General features: G+C 38.9%; 1 protein-coding gene across 3 annotated transcripts; it reads left to right on the top strand.

Moving 5' to 3' along the window:
* Nucleotides 1–114: 114 nt before the first annotated feature.
* On the top strand, nucleotides 115–16,166 carry si:ch211-218d20.15. Of its 3 annotated transcripts, none has more exons than XM_048598291.1 (8): nucleotides 115–200; nucleotides 2,919–3,028; nucleotides 5,044–5,104; nucleotides 8,328–8,395; nucleotides 9,075–9,177; nucleotides 11,581–11,699; nucleotides 12,434–12,579; nucleotides 14,088–16,166. In XM_048598291.1, exons 1-8 carry the CDS (start codon nucleotides 137–139, stop codon nucleotides 14,191–14,193), a joined length of 777 nt encoding a protein of 258 aa, XP_048454248.1. In that variant the 5' UTR covers nucleotides 115–136; the 3' UTR covers nucleotides 14,194–16,166. The 3 variants fall into 3 exon arrangements, with proteins under 3 accessions (XP_048454248.1, XP_048454247.1, XP_048454249.1); XM_048598290.1 differs by having other exon boundaries at nucleotides 2,919–3,037; XM_048598292.1 differs by having other exon boundaries at nucleotides 116–200; nucleotides 2,864–3,037.
* The last annotated feature ends 3,102 nt before the right edge of the window (nucleotides 16,167–19,268 follow it).

Raw genomic sequence — 19,268 nt, 5'->3', positions numbered from 1 at the left:
GTATGTTTTTTTATTTAAAAATAATAAAATGTGATTTTGATTTGCGTGTAAGGAGCTGGTTTCCAGTATGACCCGATGGTGACCCGGTGTCACACGGATTCGGGTCCGGGTCCGGGTTGCTGTTGTCCTGGTAACAATGGCAGCTGTGGGGCGGACGGAGCCGTTGCGGAAGCCGTGCACTTATCAGGGACGTTTCAGAGGTAGGAGGCCCAGGTAGACATCTGTAGTCGTTAACATTGTTATTTCAGACTTAAAACCCGTCAATTATAGCCATGCACCGGTCCAAGGCAACCCAGAGGTGGGAGATGCCCGATGTAATAATTAATCGTGTCAACAAATGGGCCAGCGTATTGAGTTATAATTATTATTGTTGAATTATAACGGTGCTGCAACCACAAATTTTATGCGAGAGCGAGACACCCATGTGCTGTGTCAACGAACGTGGAGCTGGACACACACAGCAGGTCAGCCAGCATCAGACTTTCGTTGACTTTCTTGCTTGTCTGATGCTGTTTGACCTGCTGTGTGTGTCCACCTCCACGTTTCTTGACTCTGCCTTCCAGCATCTGCAGTCCTTACTGTCTCCTACCCATATGCTGTCTGTCTGATAATGTCCATTTATATGGACCTTAGTTCTTCAGTTTATCTTCTCAATTTAGAATGGACTCCTTCTTAAGAAGATGCCAGTGTTTCATAGAGAATTCATCCGAGATTTATCCTGCAAAAAATCACAAAACAGTGCTTCTGTTATCTCTTCCTTTTTCCCTAAACCAATCACTCCCCTTTACCCTTGTATCAGACCCATCAATCATGTCCATCCAATTTCCCGCACCTTCCACCCCACCAGACTTTTTCTTGCAATACTGAGGGAGTGCCACACTGTCAGAGGTTCTGTCTATCATGCACTGCTTGCCCTTCCTGATGGATGCAAAACAATCTTGCAGCATTACAACTAGAGCTTGTATCAACCAACCTCACTCTCTCATTCTGCTCCATCAGAGATGCCATCTTTCAAGTGAAAAGCTAACCAAACCCTATCATCCCACTCCAGTGGTGTAAAGGACCTCATGATATTATGTTGCAGCTGATTGTATCCCACTTAATTGCAATAGATCTACATCCACATGTAACCTGAAATAACTGGGAGAGCTGGTGGACAGCCTAGATCCAGAGATAGGTATATTAGAATATTATTGAAAAGTACATGAGAAAAGGATGTGTTAAACCTTAGCCAAATGGTGAAATAGTAAATCAGAAACCAATCTTTTACTTAATACAACATTATAAGTGTCTGCCTGCTCCCTAATCAACACCCCGTGTCCCAAAAGCCCCCTTTTACTCTTTCAATAAATCAAAAAAACTAATAACCAAAATAATGGATTGGGCTTAACTGACTAGTAAAACCACCTTAAAGAGTAAGTCGCACTTTATATTTGCTCAAGGTATTTAATTAATCATTGCCCACCAACATATCCTTACCTTTGATAATATAATTAACGTACAATTAACTGGATGGGAAGAAAGTACCCTGTGCTTTTTCAACATAATTTCATGGGACTCTTTATATTGCGTGGAGTGTGATGACGGGGTCTCGGTTAGCTTTTTATTTGAAAGATGATATCTTTCATAGAGCAGCGTCCCCTCAGTACTTCACTGAAGTGCAAGGACTGTGTTTTTTGACTTGTCCTTTTAAAAATTGTGGACCGAAATGAGGAAGTGTTGTTTTTAAGCCTGCGTTTTGAAAGGATGGCTGCATAGTTTAAATGCAAGTAATGTGAGACTCATGACAAGCGTCATAAATAGCTGTTTGAACATGTCGTTGAGATGGTTGCAGATGAACATGAACCGAGATGTAACTGGGTGGTAAGAGAGGTTGACTGGTAAATGGACTAGGGACCAGTTGTTGATCACAGATACCTTTGCCTGCCAACAGCTGTGTGATTGGTTGTCAGGTAACTGAACAGCTTGGAGCTGGGAACAAGTTACAGGAAAGGAATTTAATCTCTACCAGTTCTCTATTCTCTGCAGTCAAAACTCACTTTAAATCTGGAGAAAACCAGTTAATCTTTAAACCAATTGTTGCTGTAAGCTGTGCTTGTTAATTGATAAATCAGAGTCATTTTACATGTGAGCCAGTCATCTGTGCCTCTTGCAAATCAGTGGAAGCATTTTGAAAAGGGAAATCAGGAAGAAACTTTTGAAGTTTTGAAACTTAAAAAAAAACTTTGAAGAAACAAATTGCCAGAATTTGTTGGCAAAGACTATTGAATTGTCTTTTCAGTATTTTACCACTATCCATACTTATTTCCCAGTCTGTACATGTGTGTATGTAAGAGATAGTATATTAGGAGATTAGTTTTAATTAGTAGTGTTAAATGCTGATGATGTATAAATGTTTATTTGTAGCTAGAGTCTAATTACTTGTACAAAATCGTAGTTCTTCTTCAGTACAAAAACATGGTCTATGCATTCTATCAACCTGCATCTGAAAATCAGGTAAATTGGGGAATTTCGTGTATGTACTTTAAAATCTGTAACTTTTGTGGTGAATCCAGGAATAGTGGGGTTTTATTTCCATTACATTACCCAGTGGTGACTGAGATTTTGTCTACATTTTGTGCTCAAGTTTCTGCAATGAGGATTGAGCCCACACCTTAAGACCAAAACCTGGAAAGTCTACAATTGAATTAAAACTAAATTCGGAAGCAATTAGTGCATCGCTAACATCTATAAAAACTTAAATTTTTATTTCTAGGACTTGGTTACTGAGTAATTTGTAACATGGATTAAAAGATTCAGTGAAGGAATAAAATTACGTATATTAAAATTCAGTGGTTAAATTCGCTTTTTATGTGTCTTACAGATTAACTTGACAAAACTCTGAAGTAGCATGTGATTTGTTGTCTTCCTTTGTCTAGTGGATGTTAACATTAAGAAACCACTGCAACCCATCCAAATGAGCAGCGAGCAAGTGGCTGTGGAGATCTGGTCTCTCTGTTTTCAGCTTGACCTTCTCATCCGAGCCGAGGTGCATCATGTATGTAATCTGTCAGTTAAATGTGCTATGATGTGGGAACAAATAACGGTCCATAATTATATTAGCTATAAAACAAGTTTGTTTTTTTTAAATTGTGACCTGATCCAAAACATTAAAGAAGAATCAGGATTTATTTTTACCGCAGTGTGATTGTAGGGATTCTCTAGGTGGTGTTTTTCTTTTTTGGAATATTGAACAAAATGATAGAAACCATTCCAATTCAGTCTGTGTCTTTTACTATCTCTTGATATAGACAAGAAATTGTTTGATTTAATGAAGGATCAGTGCCTGATGAAAATGTTTCTATAAAGTAGATCTGAATGTAATATCAGTTTACAAGCTAATTTTGGTGAAATTCAGAGGTAGATGAGTCAAAATTATGTTTATTTCGCAAGTGGTGTCACCTATTAGGAGGAGCAATTCTGTGAAATATAATGTGAAACATATCCCAGTGTTCAATATAAGGGTTAGATTGCTCCACATTCAGTTCCCAGTATTAAGTGACTTTACTGTTAACTGGGACCACATTTGCAACACTGTTTTTGTCTTTTTTTTTGTCCAAGTGCGTGTTTGAGTGTGAGTAAAGATGATTAGGCTGATTTTTTTTAATTCTCAAAGGTTTTTAAGGCTCCTATAGTTGGAACAGCCATGACTTTGTTGAACGCGGTGCGATCTTGGAGGGGCAGGTGGCCTAGACCGTTCCATTTTTTTATATACCCATGTTCTTATCCTCACAGAGTCCGAGAGATATACAGCACGGAAACAGACCCTTTGGTCCAACTCGTCCATGCCAACCAGTTTTCCCAAATAAATCTAGCCCCATTTGCCAGCATTTGGCCCATATCCCTCTAAACCCTTTCCATTCATATACCCATCCAGACGCCTTTTAAATGTTGTAATTGTACTAGCTTCCACCACATCAATTGGCAGCTCATTCCATACACGCACCACGCTCTCCATGAAAATTTTGCCCCTCAGGTCCCTTTTAAATCTTTCCCCTCTCACTTTAAACCTATGCCCTCTAGTCTTGGACACCCCACCCCAGGGAAAAGACTTTGTTTATTGCTCTATCCGTGCTTGTCATGATTTTATAAACCTCCATAAGGTCAGCCCTCAGCCTCCACACTCCAAAGAAAATAGCCCCAGTCTATTCAGCCTCTCACTATAGCTCAAATAATCCAACCCTGGCAACATCCCTGTAAATCTTTTCTGAATCCTTTCAAGTTTCACAACATCCTTCCTGTAGCAGGGAGACCAGAACTGCACAGTATTCCAAAAGTGGCCTAACCAATGTCCTGTACAGTTGCAACATGACCTCCCAACTCGTATAATCAATGCACTGACCAATACAGGCAAGCATGCCAATTGCCTTCACTATCCTATCTACCTGTGACTTCGCTTTCAAGGAACTATGAACATGCACTCCAAGGTCTCTTTCAACAGCAACACTCCCCAGGACCTTACCATTAAGTGTATAAGTCCTGGCCTGATTTGCCTTTCCAAAATGCAGCACCTCACATTTATCTAAATTAAACTCCATCTGCCACTCCTTGGCCATATGAAGAGGTCTTGTAGATTGGGTCTTTTGTATATTCCACCACTACCCACCCTCTCCCAAAACCAAAGCCACTGCAGACATTTTAGCAATGAGACTTCTCTGGAATAGAACTCTTCCTAAACCCACTAGCCTTGGTTTAAAAAAAAATTAAATAATGATGTTGCTAGAAAGACAGCACATTTCATTGTTCATCCCTGGTTGTCCTTGAGAAATGGTGATGATATTTTCATAATGCTGTTAGGTTCAGAACCTCAAGATATTCGGCCACCACAGAGATGGAATGACATATGTCCAAGACAGAATGGTGTGTGTCTTTGAGTGGAACTTCTCTCTCGCCTTAATCCTTGATATCTTGTCCCCATCTTATTTAACTTTTAGTTTGCTAGTTTTGTACTAAGTTATTGAGCAGCTTGTACTAATCTTTTGACAAATAGAAACTTATTTTTAGTTACAGGAACAGCTTAGAGAAGATAAAAGTCCTGTGGAATCAGAGTCTTTTCACACAAGAGGTAGGTACATCATTTCTTAAAAATCAATGTAAAGAATTAAAGAAATATTGTGGTAAATGCTTATTTCTGTTGTCAATGGTTCCCAAATTGAGATGTTTTTAATCTATCCTAGCAGAAGTTTTCTGGAGCAGACGTTCTAGAGGATAGTCACCCACAGGCTGCTAGGAGTAGAGAAACTGGTAAGGAAGATTAGGTGATATTTTGCAGTCAGTGAGAGTTAAGGTAGATGGAGGAGCACCTGTGAAAGTAAAGAGGGAAACTGAAAGGGAAAAGTCTAAAGATGGTGCTCTTTAGTTCCATTTTGCTGCTCTTTTCTGTGTCCCACATTACATTTTTTTTATACCTATCTACTTTCCCCAGTTTCCATTGGGTCCATGGGCAGCCTGCTTAACCTGGAAGGCAAGAAACATCCAACCTATAAGTCTCTTGTGATTTACTGATTAATGCTACTTCATTGGATATAGAGCTTGCTCTCTTTGATGCTTTGCAAATTGAGAGGACTTTAACTTCTCTTGCAGTTTAGGCAAGGTTTTATAGTAGTGCTAATTGCCCTTTATAGAAGTCTCAAAAGATAAATTCTTCATAAAATCTCACTAAACTGCACTGAGATTTTGTTGAGCTTGCTTTACTCAGGATTGACTGATTGCAATGCTGAATTACAAGTATAGTGCCAACTACGCAGAGTGATTGTGTATAAACCTATATCTTTCATTTTACATTGTTAACTCAGTTAAGAAGGACAGTGAGGAGGTGGTGACTGGGCCTTCTACATGTATACTCCACATTTGCATCTAGCCCTTGAGTTGTTTTTTTGGCCATTATCATAAGTTTAAGAGGGGAGAAGTTGGGCAAGCATAGGAGCGGAACATCTTGCTCAGTTCAGAAGTGAATCATATTCCAGAAAGAATAAAGGAAAGCAAACAGTAATTTGTGTTAACCTGCAGTGCTTTTGTGTAGAGGTCTCATCCTAGGTTGTATTTTGGGCAATCACTACAGAACAACCTAAAGGAAACAAAATTTTTAAAAAACTTTGAAATTAAAGGAGGAGCCCTTGGTTAACTGATCTCACCTGGTGGCAGGGGTGATCAGTGCATTTTCATTGATCTCAGTGTCAATGATGGTAGGAGAAAAAAGTGACAGAGGTTTCTACTCCTCACCCTTGTCATGTGAATCTACTGTGGAAACACATAGATGTGAACATTAGGAAAGGCTTATCCTGTATTCTAACAGCCTGCTGTATCAAGACAAAGTGTAAATTGAGGGGAGATAATGCTGTAGTTGTAATACTACTGGACTAATAATCTGGAGGCACTATTAATTCTCTGCAGACAGTACTTCCAATTCCTCCATGGATGTTTGCGGAATTTAAGTGAATAAAAATCTCGAATTGAAAGATATCATTAAGTTTTGTAGAAACCCAGCTGTTCACTAATGTCCTTTTAAGAAAGAGAATTTGCCATCCTGAACTGGTCTGATCTACCATCTGTGACTCCAGGTCTGCAGCAATGTAGCAGACTCTTCACTGTACTTTGAAGTGACCTAGCAAGTCACTCATTTCAAGGGCAATTAGGGATGATACCCTTTCTGGTGACGCCCACATTCTGTGAAGAACAATGAAAAGGAAACTTGTTGGATGCTTGCTGTCTAGGGAGCCATGTGAGATTTTAGGAGAGGAATAGATTTGTTAGGTTTGTAAAGGTGGTGTGATGGTCGATAAGCTCAGTTGGTTGGCTAGTTGGTTTGTGATGTACAGTGATACCAAGAGCGTGGGTTCAATTCCCACATTAGCTCAGGTTTCCATGAAGGATACTCTTTCTCAACTTCTCCCCTCATCTGAGGTGAGGTGACCCTCAGGTTAAACCACCACTCTAGTCGCTCTCTAATGAGAGAGCAACACAACGCTCCTCAGGGACCATGGTGACTTCATGTTTACCATTATTTAAAGTATATCTATTTTGTTTTATGCCAGGTTTTATTAACTTGCTTATCATTGGATGACAAAGTAACAACATCCTGCCAAACAATCCTTTAGTCCAAACAATCCATTTTCTTGAATAGTAGAAAATAAAAATATTCTATCATGAAAAGAAAACTCGACAAGGCTGCATACAAAACATTTTATTTAGTTTAGGAATGCATTTGATTTGAAGTAAGTAAAGCCACTGTCTCAAAGGACCAGTCTGTGATAACATTCTGCAATGGCCTTGCATTTAAACATTTGATAAAAAAACTATCATCGTAAAACAAATTTATGAAGTGAAAGTTGAAACTCCAAGAAAACCACACTTCATATTTATGTGATATAGAGGTGTAGAGCTGGATGAACACAGCAGGCCGAGCAGGAAAGCTGACGTTTCGGGCCTAGACCCTTCTTCAGAAAAAAAAATTATGTATTGTCAGGAACCTGATTACAGTAAGATGGGGTGGTGGGGGAATGTGGTTTTTTAAAAAAACAAAAAATGGTCTTGGGCGGTTGTATAAGATGGGAAACAGGGAATGAGTAGCTTATTTTACACACTGACTGACTTTTTCACTGATTTATTTAGACCGGATATATAATGGAATTATTTTGCTACAACCTGTTTTGAGCTATCATTTAAGACGGATTTTACCCTTCTGGTATGTCAGCAACTAGCTTGGGTCTCAATAGCCTTTTGGTATATTAATGCTTTGCTGCTGCCTTCATAACAATTAACATTTTTATTGCTGAGAAATATATGTTAAAATGAGATATTTATTGCTTGAGAATTGGTGGAGCTGGAAGCTGAACAAAATTTTAAAAAGGAAAATAATTTTCTGTCATTACTCCCCATTTCAGATAGCTATTCTTCAGCATTTACAACTCAGAGACTGGGTGAAATCCAGTGTCACACTTCCTGAACTCTGCTGCAAAAATATACCTCTGTCTCAGTTGCAGGCAGGTACCTCCATAAGACATCAATGCAGCATTTTCCAGCCCACCCTGTGGTCTTCACATAAGGCTGTTTATCTAAGACATTTTTCTACTGTGGCTGCATGTCCCTTGAGAAATGGATTGCTTACATCCAAATCTTTCTCTTGTAGGATCCTTACAGTGATCAGTTGGAGGCTGAACTTCAGTCCAGAGCCCAAAAGGAAAACATTTAATTTTGAAGAGTTATGTTCCTACTACTAGCTCTTTAAAAATAATGATATATTGGAATGCTTGGGCTGTTTTTCAACTTGTTGTTTCATTCTCATTCAGGTGTAGGTTATGTTGAAAGAATTAAACAATATCTGGAGCATCTGCCGGACCCTGTTCCACAGCTGGAGGTAATGTGCTTTTTCGCGTTCTAAACATTTTTGCTTAATTGTAGAGTGGTATGCAATTTTTCTTTTAATAGATTATAGAATCCCTACAGTGTGGATTCAGGCCCTTCGGCCCAACAAATCCACACCAATCCTTGGATCATTCCGCCCAGATCCATCCCCCTCTAACCCACCTAATCTACACATCTCTGAACACTACGGGCAATTTAGCATGGCCAGTCTAGCCTGCACATCTATGGACTGTGGGAGGAAACCGGAGCACCCGGAGAAAACCCACGCAAACACGGGGAGAATGTGCAAACTCCACACAGACAGTCGCCCGAGGGTGGAATTGAACCAGGTCCCTGGCACTGTGAAGCTGCAGTGCTAACAATTGAGCCACCGTGCCGCCCGAATATTGTTCTTGTCTAGACATCTGTTTGGCAGAATATAATACATTTGCATTGAAGTGCTTCAAGCTGCAGCTCTGGTGCGTTGGTGATGATAATGGGAAGGTGTGTGCTGCATTTGAGAACTTTTTCTTAAGATGCTACTTGTATGTAAATAAAACTGTTTACAGAAAGAATTTAATAGATGTATTCTGCATCATAAAATAGTTTCTAAAGGAATGCTGTTGCTGTATTATTGTTGTGTAGTCTCCTTTCATAAGTCTATGAAATACAGTATTAACTCTGTTTTACAGGACTATCTAGATTCTCAAGGATTGTCAACATTATTTCCCCGTGTTGAAATATTTGTAATACACGGTAGACCTGTTGACATGCTAGAACAGCCTCCTGTAGATGGTGAGAATGCTTTCCCCTATCCTGATACATTTATGTATGTTCAGCAAATAAATTTTATATCTGTACCAATGTACTCCTCTTAACAATTCTGTTCTGACTCTTTTCCTTAGCTCTACAGAGGGACTGTATTGTTACATCAACTTGATTAAAATTAAGTATATTAGTGAATAAAGGATATTGCATACATGTGCGGTTTAGCAGCTAAAATGCAACAATGAGACATCATGATTTTGAAAGAAGGTTCCTAAACAAAATAAGGGATATATTTTGGTAGAAAAAAATGAGATTAATTATAAATTTAAAAAGAAGAATTATAAAATTGGTGTAGTAACCCAGATTGTACATATGTACATGATTTGCCAAAACTTTGTGGAAAAATTCGAAAGAAATTCTTCTTACCTCTTAGAAAGGAATACAAGGAGGTTATGTGCTCTCTGTCTTTTTGTTAACTTTTGAATATTTACTTAATGTATCAAATGAGGTATTGTATTTTCTCCACGCTTAAAAATGCTAATGTGGCTATATCCATATTTCATGACAACTGAACACAAAGATGCTCAATTCACTCTTTCCACTATGAAGCTGTCTATTTCAAAATGTTATATCTCAGGCAAATGTTGAGAAATATATCTGTCCTTGCCTTTGGAAGAAGGGTGGTGAATCATTTAGATGTTTGGGGCCAGAAAGCACAATGTGAAGCTTTTTCACATATGCTGTGCAGCAAAATTTGCTAATTTTTCTTTGGTTTTAATTTCCTAGTTTTAAAAAATGAGTTACTAATTAGTTAAATTCATTTAAGGTTTTGTTTCATTTTATTGAATTAAAGATTTTAAATTTTATTTTGATTTTTGTTTAGTGTTGAAACTGAACTCTATGGTTTTCTGTAACTTTTACATCAAAAGTGGCTTTTTATTCAGTGTATGAAGAACTGTGAGGGTTTTACATTCAGGTGAGTTAATAATGGTAACTTTTTATTTTTCTAGTTTTTTTTGTAGAAACCTTTGCCGTATTTTAGTTTCATCTATTTCTTCTCGTTTTAAAAAAAGTAATTGTTTACATTAATTTTATAACATGGGACCAGGCATGAATTTGCATCCTGCACACACAATACATCTTTACACTCTGTGTGCTATATTGTACCTCTCACAACAACCTAAAGAAAAGCAACAGATATTACCTTGGATTATTGTTAAATTCATTTTAACATCTGATTACAAAGCCTTTTATCTGAAAGCTGTACCAACACTAACAGCTTCAGCTATTGATAACCACCTTTATTATAAAGGAACTGGCATTCAGACAGTTAATGGTTTTGGAGGCTGCTGAATTTTCATTAGGTCTTTAAGAATACCTAGATGTATGGAGCAGGATTCCTTCCTGTGAGTTCCAGAATCATGACTTTACACACACAAACTATTTAATTTAGTGTGGTGACAGGGAAATAGGCAAATTGAAGAGTGGCAAAAAGAAATCTCCTGCGTGTAGTTGAGCCATTTAAAAAATGTAAAAGTGTTTCATACAACACTGGTGACCTAGACCTGCTTCTCACACATTGCATCCAGGGATTAATGCATAGCATGCAGGATCTGAAAGAGCATGGAAAGTATATTTTGAGTATTGCTGAACAAAGTAACACAAAGTTAATGTGCCTTTATGCACTATGTTATTTATGAACTGCTAAAAACCAGATTAAAGCATCCTTTTCATTTACATGGTGAAGGATTCCTTCACATTTGTGAAAACCATACAAGACTCTCATATTTTTGGTTCGGGCACATTCCTTTCAGGAGGAGCCAGAGGGAGGAGCCTATACAGGGGAAAATTAACAATCGTGCGTGGGGTTTCTCGGGCCTAGTTTTGGTTCGGTCATGTTCTTTTAGGAGGAGCCAGCAGCCATCCATTCCAGGGAAGCTCTGAATTCCTAAATGAAAAGTTTTTTTACGTTGTTCATTTTATACCAAAACCCTATTTTGTATGACATTACAAATTGAATAATTTTGTCTTAGTACATCTGTTAGAAAATGTAACTTTCTGGACACTGATTAATTAACATGAATTAATTGCTTTTTGGATTTGTTACAGCTACATTTGTAGATCAGTAATACATTTACTGCCTTTACTACTGTCCTTTTTTTTATGAATAGTGATGTATTTCCAATGATCCTTAGCCTTTATTTCTTGATTAAATTCTTAGCAATATTAAATGTTTTTGCTAGAAATGTTTTGTTGGGTGCTGATTATACTTTGTTTAATTATTCAGGTTTTTTATGTGTCTTCACCTGCTCTGCTTGATTTTCTCTCCTTCTCCTCTTATAGCTGTCTTTCCCCTCAAGAAAGCCACACTGAATTGCACCAGTTAGACTGCAGAAGACTAAAGATGTTTTCTCTGTGCTTTCAATACAGGCTATTTTTCCCACATTGGGAAACTAAATCAACTCCTGGTTTTGAGCCAGCAATTGGAGGATGATTTGCAGCACCTGGGAAGCCACAAATATATAGCACATCAGCTTTCAGTCTTGTATGTGAGTATCTTCATGGCTAACCTAGGAGCATTTTGCAAAAATTGTGATTTTGATACTTTGTCCACCATCTGACCTACGACCACACATTTTTATTATACAGGCTGTATGTCATCTCTTTTTCAATTGCCTTCCCATGTGAAGTAAAAATGACCATGACCAACAAGAGTTCAGTGATGTATCGGGTATGTGTGCTCCATCCTCCAAACAGTTAAGATATTGTTGGAAGGATTAAGTGCAGTCTTGGGCATTCAACATTTATCAACCAAACATGCACAGAGTTGGGCTGTGACTTAGTCGAATAGTGCTGCACTAGTGGTGATTTGTGTTTCTCTCATTGTTCTCAATTAGATTATCTCACCTTTTTCTGTTTCTTAGTGACTGTTAAAGCTCCTTGACACAACTAAGAAAGGCATGCCTTTGCATAATAAAAGTCTACCAATGTCAGTTTTCAAATATTCCTGGTCTTGTGCAACCAGTGGCAACCCCAGTTTAAATCTACAGATCTTGCCGAACATTAGAAACGGGCCAGTAGATTTAGTTCGGAATTGCTATTTATTTGGCAGTCTAGACTTTGGAAACCAGCAGTGCTCGAAACCCTTTCATAACACCATAAAAGCAGGGAGCTGAAATCAAATTCAGAATCCTCTGTTCTGCACGGCCAATGGCACGTCCCACCACCAGAGAATTGAACAAGATCTGTTTTACACTAAAATATCTTTATTTTCTTGTTGCAGAAAGTTCTGAATTATTTCAGTGGGTCTATTAGTTTGGGCATCTTGAAAAAAGATATTGAAGCCAATTTCAAAGCTTTAAAATCCGGACTGGCTGTTGGCAAGGGGACTAAGCATGAGCCTCTGCTACCGTATCATTATGTAAGCTGGTGAGTATGACTAGCAGAAATGGAAAGTTTAGAGAATGTTTGTTTATTTATAATGCATTTTGGAATATATTTAGTGGAAATCATTTGAACTGTTTAGTTAAACTAAATCCTCACACATTCTTTAAAATCTCACTTATTTTCAAAACAAATCATTATAAAGGATGTTTTGCATGAGCAATTTACATTTAACATTTTGTGAACACAACACAACTATTTAAATATTAAACATTCCTCGTCTCACTAATTTAAACTAGTTTCATAATTACACATGGAAAATCATGCGAACCACTACAGTGAGGAAGGAGGCTTTTCGGCCCATCAATTCTGCACCAACCCTCCTAAGAGCATCCAACAGAACTACCCGCAGCCACCTATCATATCCCCGTAATCCACCTCGCCTACCAATCTCTGACCACTATAGCTAATTTTAGCATAGCCAATCCACCTAACCCACAGTCCATAGATGTGCAGGAGGAACCCCACACAGACATGGGGAGAATGTCAGTGTGGAGTTTGCACAGTCACCCAAGGCTGGAATTGAACCTGGGTCCCTGGCACTGAGAGGCAGCAGTGCTAGCCACTGTACTGCCCTAAGTCATTTTACTCTGGTTTGAATACTTGGCGTGGAATTTAGTACATCAGGGATGACTGGCAGCCAGCTGAAAGTTAAACCATGAAATATGTGCCAAATCTGCCAAAGTAACTTCAGACCAATTGGAAAAGGTCATCCTGGGCAAGAGATTTTTCACATTAGGGAAAAGTCTTTATAACATCTAACAATCTCACCTAACAGCGGTTCTTAAGTTCAGATTTGAAATTAAAATTGAGTTAGTGGTGCGTATGATTTTGGAGTTACCGTCAGCCCACCCATTTCAGAGTGAAGAGGCCAGGTACATTTTGAGTCCTGGGTTCTTGTTTAAGTGACATTGGTAAGCAGCGGGTACCAAGTAGACATCCAGTAATTGGTCAAAAGTGGTTACTTATTCTTGAGCCTGGTCAGTGGGTACTGACTGCTTTTTCACCTTTTATGGGTGTCACAACCATTATATTTGTCAAGTGCCAGTTTGAGACAGAAAAATATGCTTTGGCTAAGCTGAGACAAATTGGTACGAGGTACAACGTGAACCTGGGATTTTTCTAGCTGAAGCCCATATTACAACATTTGTTTACCCACTAAGATATCAGGGAAATGCAATAACACTCGATGCCCTTAAGTAAGGTGAAAGTTACAGTCCATGGATAATGTTCCCTCCAATTGTCTTTCTGACTGTGTGAGCCTCAGGTCCATGCATGGCAGCGACTTCTAGAATCAGAAGTCAATGTTGCAGTCAGGGTTCTGAACTCGATCGCCATGTGTGGAACCTTGAAACAGTGGTGCCTGTGTGCAGCTACGCAACTTAGAGAGAATGTTCCTCACAGGAGAATTATTATGAAAAATTATTCATGATTATCTTCAGATGTTATAGTTAATTTTAATGTAATCTTTCTTTAATGTTTTTGTCTTTTAGGATACTCTGTCTTACTCGCAGTATCATTACAACTGTGACTACCCTTCCTGAAGAACTTACAGAAGAATTATCTTTGGCCATGTCTTTTGTTATGAATCTGAGATAATGCACAAGCGTACTTTAGGATGCTAGCAAACTGAACTTCAGTCTAAAACAAATTGACAATTGTGCACTTTTTTTAAACAAAACATAATGTCACTCTCTTCGTCTTCTGACTGTGCTGACTTATACCAGTTTAGGTACCTCTGTTACCTTCATTGAAATGTGTTCTTTGTGAGCGAGAATAGATATTGCGTGTTGCCAGTCTTTATGACAGAGGGATGGGGTGGGCAGTCATGGCAGCTGAATTTGATTCAACTCCCTCCTTAACAGTGTTGTCTGTCTACCTGCACCAAATGGAATACAGTGGTTCAATTCAGTAACTCACCACCACCATTTCAATGGTAATCAGGGATGGGCAAATAATGCTGAACTAACCAGCGAAGCCCAAATCCTCTGAATGAATTTTAAAAAAATCCACCCCCACACACGAGTGGCTGCACTCAAGCGTCTTACTCTGCTATAGGTGCTACATTAATGCAAATTATTTTATGTTGTTTCTGTTCAAGAGCTCTTGAACGGAGTAGTACGAAACACCAGAAAGGGAACAAATCTTTTCTGTTTATAGTTACTGCAACCTGTGTAGGAAAATAGGGCAGGAGCCTTTTGGCCCCTCGAGTCTGCTCCACCATTCATTATAATCGTGGCTGATCATCCAATTCAATAGCTGCTTTTTCCCCATATCCTTTGATACCTTTCGCCCCAAGTGTTTTATCCAACTACTTGAAATCTTTATATGGAAGGAAAGCAATTAATTGCTTTACTTATGGCAGCTGTGCACATTTCCTACTCTCAATCTCTAAACAACAAATCTTGTTTTCATTAATAAGAATTCCATTTTTTAATTATAGAAGACTACATAGAACACAAAGATGATAGCCAAATTCTCATATTGCCACACGTAGCTAAAATTCTTCATCTGGAGTTCATTTGTAAGCAATTAGCCGGCTAAGATATTCCCTTCCTCTCCCTAATATCTTTTATTTCAGTTTAAGCACAGCAATGGTTTGGATGAAGAAATGCCTACAGCTAAATTGATGTAATCTTTCCAGAGTACTTATTTGCTATTCTGCCATCTTGTAGTTCCTTAAATGATTCCAGTCTCTTGGTTCCAACCTATTGCAGCTGTAAGCAACCCTCAATGTGCAAAAGAAGCAAAGCCTCAGATGTCTGGCATAAATATGCCTTTCACATCCAGAGCCTGTACTATGTAGTTCTGTTGTGCTATAATAGCTGGGGTATAGTTTCTTATTCCTCTCCTTTATGTCATTAAGTATCTTCCCTACCTCTCATTGATGCCAGGTTTCAACCTTGGCTCAGTGGGAGCACTGCTGACACTGAGTCAGGAGTTGTGGGTTCAGGCTCCACTCCAGAGACATGAATGCTAATCTAGGCTAGCCTTTCAAGGCAATGGTGGAGGGGTACTGCACTGTCCCAGGTACTGGTTTAAGAATAAAATGGTAAACTATAGTGGACTAACAGATGGTGCTATTCAGTGAAGAGCAGTGGCATTTATAAAATGATGCAACCTACATTTATCCCTCAGCCAATATCAGTAAAGTTGATTATCTGATCATTTATTTTATTGTTCTTTGTACTATCTTGGCCATGCGCAATCTGACTGATAGGTCATCCTACACCACAACATTGTCTAAACTTCAAAAATACCTCACTGCCTCAGGCCTTAATGGGCGCTCTCTGTCTGAGGCATCTCTTTCTTAATTTTGAAGAGCCTCAGCATGTTACAGCTTATATTATTGCTTAGAGAGAAGGAAATACTGTTTGTGTTTGTTTCAGGAACAGTGATAGAAATACTAAACAGGCTAGTGAGAATATGAAAGGCAAATAACTTGGCATCTTGGTGAGATCCCTGTTCAAACTCATGTTCTCAAGAGCAATTTAGAGGTTTACACTGATGAACTTTAGATCAACTTGGGTTGTGAGTAATTTCCTAACAATTAAATATCAAATCAACTTAAATCGAAACTTTGTCTTTTCTTTCTCAGTTTTATTGCTGGTATCAAAAGATAAACCAATACAGGGTCACATTTACTCATTCTTCCTTTTATCTTTGCGTTGATGTACAGATTTTTATTCAAAGGATTAGGAAAATCTATCAGAGTTTGCACATGCACACACTACATTTTAGAAAGACAAATCTGTAGAAACAAATACTGCTGTCAAATTATCCACCCTTATTACTTTATAGTAATTGTGAGAAAAATCTATCCGAATGACCATATTTTCTTTAGTGTAATTTGTATTTAAATTCAAATAGAAAGGAATGTAAAATTAGCAGAAATGTTAAGTAACATTCTTTTTTCACATAATGTTCTGAGGATTCAAACACTTCCAAATCCTGTTGATAGTGAACAAAGCTGAACTCATCCAGCCTTCTCCAGCTTCAGGGTTGAGTTATTTATTGTAAATTAATAAACTAAGGCTGTGATTGCACCTGAGAGGGCGCGAGAAGTTTCACTAGGATGTACCCTGGGCTGGAGCAATTCAAATATGAGGAGAGACTAAGTAGGCTGGGGCTATTTTTCTTAGAGCAGAGATGACTGAGGAGAATCTGTTTGAGGCATATGAAGCTATAATGGGCATAGACAGGTTAGATAGTTTCCTGTTAGCAGATGGGTCCGTAACCAGGGTGCACAGCTTTAAGGTAGGTGCAGGCGGTATAGAGGGGATTTGAAGGAATTTTTTTTATCTAGAGGATTGTGGGTAGTTGGAGCTCACTGTCTAACAGGGTGGGAGAGGTGGGGATCCTCAAACATTTAAGAACGATTTAGATGAACACTCAACACTACAGCATACAAGGCTACGGGCCAAAGTTCTGGAAAATGGGATGGGATTAGATTAAATGGATGTTTGGCTAGTAAGGGAATGATGGGTTGAAGGGCCTCCTTTTGTGCTGTAAAAGCTCTGACTCTGAATCTAAACTCTCTTGTTTTTAATACACAAGATCATTTCAAAGTAATGGCGGGCAGTGACAAGTGAAAGTACACAGGAGTTCTGCAAAATATGGGAGTCACAGCAATGGGTAACAGGAGGAGAAAGAGACCCAGAGTTGTAGAGGCCATAGACGATGACCACCTTGCAGCTGCATTACCCCAAACACTGGGTGTTAGTGTGCAAAGTAGACAATTAGGTAAATTGTGTTGCATGGTGTAGCTTCAAAAACGAGCATACTTCAATGCAAATGTTAGGAGATAGAAAAACTATGATACTTGTGTCTTATTACACTTGTACTTTAGTTATGTAGTACATCATTTGGAGGTGGTAATTCCTATATAAAATGTAGGAAAGTGCACAATTTCAGCAAGTATGTTTTAATTTTTGTGTGAATTGTTTACAGTATAATTGCTATTTTTACAGAACTGTGAATAAAGGTGTTATTTGTAAATACGGCAGTGTGTTTTTATTCGCTAGCCACTATTTTAGAAGAACATATAGTAAGCAAATAGAATGAGAATGTATCTTTTTACCTGGTTTGTTCACAGTGATTATGGGCAATACTTATTGGGAAGATAGCAATTGAGGGAAGGCAAAATGGATCCAAAGCTTGACCAGGCAAAACTCTAACAGAACAATCTTTGGGGAGGTGATCTTTCAACTATGTGCTGTGTACCTCTCAATTTGGCAAAGGATAGGAATAAAAAAACAAAGTTTTTTTGACTCATTGGGAAGATAGAGAGTATCATGAAACAATGATTGTGTAAGCTGTGTGTCCTGTGAATTCTTAAATGAGGACCATTGTTGATTGTCATTTAAAAAAAACACACTGGTTCAGTAATGTCATTTCAGGAAGGAAGTCTGGCCTTGCCTGGTCTGGCCTGCGTGTGACTCCAGAACCACAGCAATGTGGCTGACTCTTAAAAGGCCTCTCAAATGACCTAGCAAGCCATTCAGTTGCACCAAACAACTAAAAAAGCTTAATAAAAACCAAAAGAACTGCGGATGCTGTAAATCAGGAACAAAAACAAAGTTGCTGGAAAAGCTCAGCAGGTCTGGCAGCATCTGTGGAGGAGAAAACAGAGTTAACATTTCGGGTCCGGTGAAAGTTCTGAGGAAGGGTCACCGGACCCGAAACGTTAACTAAAAAAGCTTTCCTTTAAAAAAAGGTAATGAAGCTGGATGGACCACCTGACACTTACTGAGGCACCGGAAATGACAACAGCAAACTCAGCCTTGTAGACACTGCAACGGTCTCCTTATCAACATCTGGGGAAAAGTGCCAAAATTGGAACAGCTGTCTCAAAGATATGTCAAGCAACTGCCTTACGTGGCACAGAAGGAGGCCATCCAGCTCACTTTCCCCACACCAGTTCTATTACCTAGTGCCAATCTCCTGCCTTTCCCCCCTACATAACATTTCTATGCAAATAGCAGGTGGTGAGGGAACAATTGAGAGGGAGAAAAACACATGACTTCATCCTCACCAATCTACCTGCCACAAATGTATCTGTCCATGACAGTATTGGTGAGAATGACGGCCACACAGTCCTAGTGGGAGTGAAGTCCTGGCTTCAATCGAGAATACTTTCCATTGATAGTGCCACACAATACACTGTGTAAAATGCGATAGACTTAGAACAGATTTTGCAACTTAAGACTGGACATCCACTGGGGACCGTCAGCAGAATTGTACGCCAACAAAACCTCCAAACTCATGGCCTAGCTGCAGATGCATGTTATAGGGAAAAATTTAACCCTTTGATCCCTTAAAGACCAAGTGAGACTTAGGCTTATTTGTCTAAGCATGTATTCATGCATGCATGGGGAGTGTACTTAGCAAACATGCAGCACAACTCCCTGATTTGCTACAAAACGTTTATGCTATCTGAGGTTTTGGAGTAGATTTGTAGCTCGGGTTGTGGGTGTTGAGGTTGGTTGGCTCGCCGAGCTGGTTTGTTGTTCCGCAGACGTTTCGTTACCATGCTTGGTAACATCCTCTGATGAAGCGTCGGTGTGTTTTCCCGCCTGGCTTTTAAACTCTGGGGTCCGTTGCGATGGATTGCCTCACTTCCGGGTTTCCTCCATAATGGAATGTATATGGGGTCGAGTTCAATGTGTTTATTA

Source organism: Rhincodon typus, chromosome 6 (genome assembly GCF_021869965.1).
Source record: "Rhincodon typus isolate 14 chromosome 6, sRhiTyp1.1, whole genome shotgun sequence".
Taxonomy (NCBI): Eukaryota; Metazoa; Chordata; class Chondrichthyes; order Orectolobiformes; family Rhincodontidae; genus Rhincodon; species Rhincodon typus.
This window is presented reverse-complemented; position numbering and strand designations above follow the sequence as displayed.

Coding starts and splice junctions, on each gene's coding strand:
- si:ch211-218d20.15 (XM_048598290.1), top strand. CDS start 137: ATGGCAGCTGTGGGGCGGACGGAGCCGTTGCGGAAGCCGTGCACTTAT. Junction 9,178..11,580: donor AGAACAGCCTCCTGTAGATG/GTGAGAATGCTT, acceptor CTTTCAATACAG/GCTATTTTTCCCACATTGGG. Junction 12,580..14,087: donor CCGTATCATTATGTAAGCTG/GTGAGTATGACT, acceptor TTTGTCTTTTAG/GATACTCTGTCTTACTCGCA.